Raw genomic sequence first — 7,500 nt, 5'->3', positions numbered from 1 at the left:
AAGGGCTTATAGCCTATATAGGCTACTTAAAGGGCTTATAGCCTATATAGGCTACTTAAAGGGCTTATAGCCTATATAGGCTACTTAAAGGGCTTATAGCCTATATAGGCTACTTAAAGGGCTTATAGTCTATATAGGCTACTTAAAGGACTTATAGCCTAGGCTACTTAAAGGGCTTATAGTCTATATAGGCTACTTAAAGGACTTATAGCCTAGGCTACTTAAAGGGCTTATAGTCTATATAGGCTACTTAAAGGGCTTATAGCCTATATAGGCTACTTAAAGGGCTTATAGCCTATATAGGCTACTTAAAGGGCTTATAGTCTATATAGGCTACTTAAAGGGCTTATAGCCTAGGCTACTTAAAGGGCTTATAGTCTATATAGGCTACTTAAAGGACTTATAGCCTAGGCTACTTAAAGGGCTTATAGTCTATATAGGCTACTTAAAGGGCTTATAGTCTATATAGGCTACTTAAAGGGCTTATAGCCTATATAGGCTACTTAAAGGGCTTATAGTCTATATAGGCTACTTAAAGGACTTATAGCCTAGGCTACTTAAAGGGCTTATAGTCTATATAGGCTACTTAAAGGGCTTATAGCCTATATAGGCTACTTAAAGGGCTTATAGCCTAGGCTACTTAAAGGACTTATAGCCTAGGCTACTTAAAGGGCTTATAGCCTATATAGGCTACTTAAAGGGCTTATAGCCTATATAGGCTACTTAAAGGGCTTATAGCCTATATAGGCTACTTAAAGGGCTTATAGTCTATATAGGCTACTTAAAGGACTTATAGCCTAGGCTACTTAAAGGGCTTATAGTCTATATAGGCTACTTAAAGGACTTATAGCCTAGGCTACTTAAAGGGCTTATAGTCTATATAGGCTACTTAAAGGGCTTATAGCCTATATAGGCTACTTAAAGGGCTTATAGCCTATATAGGCTACTTAAAGGGCTTATAGCCTATATAGGCTACTTAAAGGGCTTATAGTCTATATAGGCTACTTAAAGGACTTATAGCCTAGGCTACTTAAAGGGCTTATAGTCTATATAGGCTACTTAAAGGACTTATAGCCTAGGCTACTTAAAGGGCTTATAGTCTATATAGGCTACTTAAAGGGCTTATAGTCTATATAGGCTACTTAAAGGGCTTATAGCCTATATAGGCTACTTAAAGGGCTTATAGTCTATATAGGCTACTTAAAGGACTTATAGCCTAGGCTACTTAAAGGGCTTATAGTCTATATAGGCTACTTAAAGGGCTTATAGCCTATATAGGCTACTTAAAGGGCTTATAGCCTATATAGGCTACTTAAAGGACTTATAGCCTATATAGGCTACTTAAAGGGCTTATAGTCTATATAGGCTACTTAAAGGACTTATAGCCTAGGCTACTTAAAGGGCTTATAGCCTATATAGGCTACTTAAAGGGCTTATAGTCTATATAGGCTACTTAAAGGACTTATAGCCTAGGCTACTTAAAGGGCTTATAGTCTATATAGGCTACTTAAAGGACTTATAGCCTAGGCTACTTAAAGGGCTTATAGTCTATATAGGCTACTTAAAGGGCTTATAGTCTATATAGGCTACTTAAAGGACTTATAGCCTAGGCTACTTAAAGGGCTTATAGTCTATATAGGCTACTTAAAGGACTTATAGCCTAGGCTACTTAAAGGGCTTATAGTCTATATAGGCTACTTAAAGGGCTTATAGTCTATATAGGCTACTTAAAGGGCTTATAGCCTATATAGGCTACTTAAAGGGCTTATAGTCTATATAGGCTACTTAAAGGACTTATAGCCTAGGCTACTTAAAGGGCTTATAGTCTATATAGGCTACTTAAAGGGCTTATAGCCTATATAGGCTACTTAAAGGGCTTATAGCCTATATAGGCTACTTAAAGGACTTATAGCCTATATAGGCTACTTAAAGGGCTTATAGTCTATATAGGCTACTTAAAGGACTTATAGCCTAGGCTACTTAAAGGGCTTATAGCCTATATAGGCTACTTAAAGGGCTTAAATACTTATGAAATCTTTGAGCAAATGTGAATAAAAGGCGCAAATAAGGTTGGTGAGTTATTAAGCTCTTTCTAGTTTAGCCTATTAACAGGAGTGTCACGAACAAAGTCACAGTCGAGTAGGATGTTATATTGTCAGCTAAACTTTAGTCATACCTTAATTTTGTCACTTGAAATACGAACGTACCCGAGTCAAACTTTAGTTCAGTAGGCTACATGGTCGCGTCAAAATCGCTATTTTTCAAACACTAAGAAGGTTCGACATAACATGTGTACACGAACAAAGTTCTCAATGCTCGAGTTCATGTGTAGAGACACTGATGATACTTCGAACAAAGTTTCATGTTGTGTCAAGCCTTCTTAGTGTTTGAAAAACAGCGATTTTGACGCGATTGTATCAAAAAAGTAGTGGCATAGGATTCCCATTCAAAAGGTAATTTCACCCGAAAACGACAACGCATACAAGCTGGTGCTTTGGACGTACTTATGCATTTATATGAAAGTTTGACTTGGGTACATTCACAAAACACCATATGATGCATTTTGGCGAGAGTTATGTAGATGAAACGTGTGATTGTTTGCTGATAAGATGCACCCGTGCTTGTTATGGGCGTGCTGCAGAGAAACTTCTCTGTATGACGAAAAGCCGGTTGTTATGATTGGTTCAAAGCGGTTCAAAGGAACTCCAGTGATTTTAAACCTCAAACTGTGCCCTCCCACCCGGAAATAAACGTTTGCCTATGGATCTAGGCCAGACTCTCTGCGAAGTCAGAATACTTCATATTGATTTACTTAGGCATATTGAGATATGCCTAAATATTACACTTAGGCATATCTTTAGTGTGGTGTGTAGGGCTAATCAAGTGCACATTGGTTGTGTATAGGTGTGATTGAGTGCCTGTCACTTTAAGAAATACATGAGAGTAGCCTTCAGTCTCACGGTTTTAGGCTAGTGAATAATAGTTGCACATGCTAGTGCGTAAGGATATGTGGATACAATTCATTATGTTTTCTATGTCATTAGAGAAAATAAATGTTCCAAAAAACTTACAAGTCGAAGAAAAGCTTTCTCGGATCATAGTAATAAGTGTCTTGCAATTGTTCATTAATGATTTTAGTGAGCATACTGGCAGACGTGACCTGAGCTAGCGGGATAGTTAGCAAGGAGCTCTCTCCAGATGTAAAAGGTTGCCAGGGTTGCGTAGCCTATCTCTAAATGATGTTAAACTCAATAGTAGGCCTAAATTACCTGAATCCCACAGGTAGGTTAGCAACACAAACTTGAGAGATGCAAGGGAGCAAATCAACTTGATATTAGACTATTATTACAGTATACAGTATGTGTTACAACAGCACTTAAACTAGTAGCCACGTCTCGCTGTTCATGGCATGGCAGCTGCGCATACGTGTGTGTGTGAGAAAAGAGGCACAGCCACAGGCTAGGGGACGCTCTAGAAGTGTGTGTGTGTGTGTGTGTGTGAGAAAAGAGGCACAGCCACAGGCTAGGGGAGGCTCTAGAAGCCTTGCACACACGCATGTTACTTCAAAAGAACACGGCCATTCTCAAACTATACTAATAAAATCATACTAATAAAATTAGGTATCGTGACATTTTTAATTTCAGGGTATTGCGATACCTTTGTAGTATCGTGCACCGTGCAACACTAACACACACACGTACCACACACACACACACACACACCTCCAGGTAAGGGCGATCCCACGTCCTGCAGTGTGAGGGTGGAGAGTTTCTGTTCTGAGTCGTTCCTGATGACCCCGTGACTCAGAGCTGCCATGGAGATGACCCCTCTGCTGAGATGACCCCCAAGGCTGTCCTCACAAGGCCTGATCACAATTACACAAATCACAGTGTTACGTGTGTGTGTGTGTGAGCGCGGGTGTGTGTGTGCGCGCGCGTGTGTGAGAGTGTGTGTGTGTGAGAGTGTGTTTGCGTGTGAGTGCGCGTGTGAGTGTGTGTGTGTGTGTGAGTGTGTGTGTGTGTGCGCACATGCGTGTGTGTGTGTGTGTGTGTGTGTGTGTGTGTGTGAGTGTGTGTGTGTGTGAGTGTGTGTGTTTGTGTGAGTGTGTGTGTGTGTGTGTGTGTGTGTGTGTGTGTGTGTGTGTGTGTGTGTGTGTGTGTGTGTGCATGTGCATGTGAGTGTGTGTGCGTGTGAGTGTGTGTGTGTGTGTGTGTGTGAGTGTGTGTGGGTATGTGTGCGTGTGAGTGTGTGTGTGTGTGTGCGCGCATGCGTGTGTGTGTGTGCGCGCATGCGTGTGTGTGTGTGCACGCATGCGTGTGTGTGTGTGTGTGTGTGTTTGTGTGTGTTAGTGTGTGTGTGTGTGTGTGTGTGTGAGTTAGTGTGAGTTAGTGTGTGTGTGTGTGTGTGTACCTCCTAATAGAGATGGTGAGAGCTTCTGCTGAGCTGGCACAAGGGCAGATGACCTCAGGCCTCAAGCCTTTGGTCTGAAAGACGTTCAGGAATGCATCACAGGACGACACCGACCCTGAGAGAGAGAGAGAGGAAGAGAGAGAGAGAGAGAGAGAGAGAGAGAGAGAGAGAGAGAGGGAGAGAGGGAGAGAGTGATAGAGAGAGATAGAGAGAGAGAGAGAGCAGCTAACTCATAGCTAACTCATAGATGGGGCAGCTACACACACACTCACTCAAGCACACACACAAACACACACACACAAACACACACACACTCTCACTCAAGCACACACACAAACACACACACTCACTAAAACACACACACAAACACACGCTCACTAAAACACACACACACACACACACACACACACAAACACACACTCACTAAAACACACACACACACTTACAGGGGTTGGCACCGTCCGCCACCAGTAGGATGCGCAGTGATGCCAGGTCAATGTCTCTCTGGTCTCGCAGAGCAACCAGCGCCCAGTGTAGATCTCTGGACTTCACACACGCCACCCGTGCTGAGGAGAAACACACACACACACACATTGATATCACAACAGGCTTTGACAGGCTTGACAGGCTGGTAAGGAAGGCTGGCTCTGTAGTGGGAGCTGAACTGGAGTGCATCACTTCAATATATGACAAAAGGACCCTGAACAAACTGATCAACATCTTGGACAATGAATGTCATCTGCTCTACAGCACTATCAAAAACCAAAAGAGCTTGATCAGCTGGAGACTTCGCTCACTGCCATGCACAACTGAAAGGCTGAGGAAGTCATTTGTTCCTAGGGCCATTGAACTGTTCAATGCCTCACTAAAGGGAAGAGGAGAGATAGACTTCTCTGCTTAGTCTGTCTGCCTCTCCACCCTCTCCATGTCCATGTTTTTTGAGTACTGACTGCCCACTACTGTTTACTACTGTTTTACTAAAGTCCACAGCCTAATGTTTTCACTGCTGTTTTACTGCTATACTGTTTTTCATGCTATATTAGCACACATGATCAATGGCTGCGGTCAGGCTTCTGCTACAATACTGAATGAATGAATGGCTATAACCCTATTACCTCAACCTGTTCTTGCACTGAAATAGTTTTTTATTTTACCTTGTCTACATTACACTTTACTCTCCTATTTGTCGATATTATTTATGCTGGTCTCTAGACCTTACTCTTGCACTGTTGCACTGTTGGACTAATGTTGGACTACTTTTTGCACCTTCACCATGACACTCACTCTCTTGAGCACCTTGCCAGGCACACACAACTAAGGACTATGGTTGGACTACTGTTTGCACCTTCACCATGACACTCACTCCCTTTAGCACCTCACCAGTCCCGGCCCTGTCACTACAAGCGTCTTATGCTTGATCACCCTCAAGCACATTGGACTTTCTTAATTTAATTTATATAGTGTATTTAGTATTTAGTTTTGTTAGTTTTCTTATCTTCTTATTGTATGTCTTATCTTCTACTGTCTTTATTGTACAGTGGAGTTTAGTTATATGTTTATACTTATACTTATGTTTACCATTTCTGCTGTAAGTGCATGTTGTGTGTGATGTCTGTATGCTACTGAGACCCTTGAATTTCCCCTTGAGGATCAATAAAGTATCTATCTATCTATCTATCTATCTATCTATCTATCTATCTATCTATATCATACACACACACACACACACACACACACACCAGCGCCCAGTGTAGATCTCTGGACTGCACACACACCACCCGTGCTAAGGAGAAACACACACACACACACACATTGATATCATACACACACACACACACACACACACACACACACACCAGCGTCTAGTGCAGATCTCTGGACTTCACACACACCACCCGTGCTGAGGAGAAACACACACACACACACACATTGATATCATACACACACACACACACACACACACACACACACACACACACACCAGCATCTAGTGCAGATCTCTGGACTTCACACACACCACCTGTGCTGAGGAGAAACACACACACACACACACATTGATATCATAGACACACACACACACACAAACACACAGACACACACACACACACATTGATATCATACACACACACACACCAGCGCCCAGTGCAGGTCTCTGGACTTCACACACACCACCCGTGATGAGGAGAAACACACACACACACACACACACACACACATTGATATCATACACACACACACACACACACACACACACACCAGCGTCTAGTGCAGATCTCTGGACTTCACACACACCACCCGTGCTGAGGAGAAACACACACACACATTGATATCATACACACACACACACACACACACCAGGGTTTCCGTTGTCCGGTAATTACCGGACACTGGCTGGAAAAAAAATGAAATGTCCGACAAAATGAAATCTCTCCGGTCAAATTGTCCGATTGAAATGGGCTAATAATCCCGTCCCCTGACGCAATCTGAATTTGAGAATAAGCCTTAAAATGTAAGCCTATATTAAAGCAATACGTCTTCTGTCTATGTTTTTAAATGAACAGGCTCTACCGTTTGAAAAGTAAGCTATTAAACAACACGCATAGCCTATGCTGCATTTCAAATAGGAAGCGCACGCTTAAAACATCCATGTTAAACAACAAACAAATGAGTGAGGCGGTTCAAACATGGCCAGGCCCAGGCAGACTAGCCTTAAACGTTTTTTCAGAGGCCAGACGCAATGGATGATGATAAATTGGTAACGTCTGAAGCCAGATGTCCGGTCAACTCCACCACCACCAGATAAAAAGCAGAAGTGTCGGGCGTATCTGACTGAATCAGTGACATTGGAAGTGGAGTTGCGGAGGGTGCGGCCGCTCCAAGACACTGTCATTCTCCGTGTACACTGGACATGCAAAGTATTCTTTACCCAAAGCATACAGTAGGCCTATGCGTTCTCTGTCTATGATCTGCAGGGTTAGGGCCTCCTCGACGAGGAGATTGCTGGTCTGCGGATAATTTCCGGCACAATCAAACGGTAGGCTGATTCATTCATCATTGAACCGCGGACCAAAAGAAAAAGAAACTAAACAT

General features: G+C 42.6%; 1 protein-coding gene across 3 annotated transcripts in view; it reads right to left on the bottom strand.

Moving 5' to 3' along the window:
• The window catches only part of LOC121693411 (disco-interacting protein 2 homolog C-like), a 77,952-nt gene that overhangs the window by 30,985 nt on the left and 39,467 nt on the right, over positions 1-7,500 (bottom strand). For all 3 annotated transcript variants that reach the window (XM_042072810.1, XM_042072809.1, XM_042072811.1), the window contains exons 17-19: positions 4,857-4,976; positions 4,411-4,525; positions 3,723-3,865 (exon numbers count right to left, since the gene is read on the bottom strand). In XM_042072810.1, coding sequence (XP_041928744.1) covers positions 3,723-3,865; positions 4,411-4,525; positions 4,857-4,976 — 378 coding nt within the window. The remainder of the gene's footprint in view (positions 1-3,722; positions 3,866-4,410; positions 4,526-4,856; positions 4,977-7,500) is intronic.

Source organism: Alosa sapidissima, chromosome 19 (assembly GCF_018492685.1).
Source record: "Alosa sapidissima isolate fAloSap1 chromosome 19, fAloSap1.pri, whole genome shotgun sequence".
Lineage (NCBI taxonomy): Eukaryota > Metazoa > Chordata > Actinopteri > Clupeiformes > Clupeidae > Alosa > Alosa sapidissima.
Note: the sequence above shows the minus strand (reverse complement) of the source record. Positions and strands in the feature narration are given on the sequence as shown.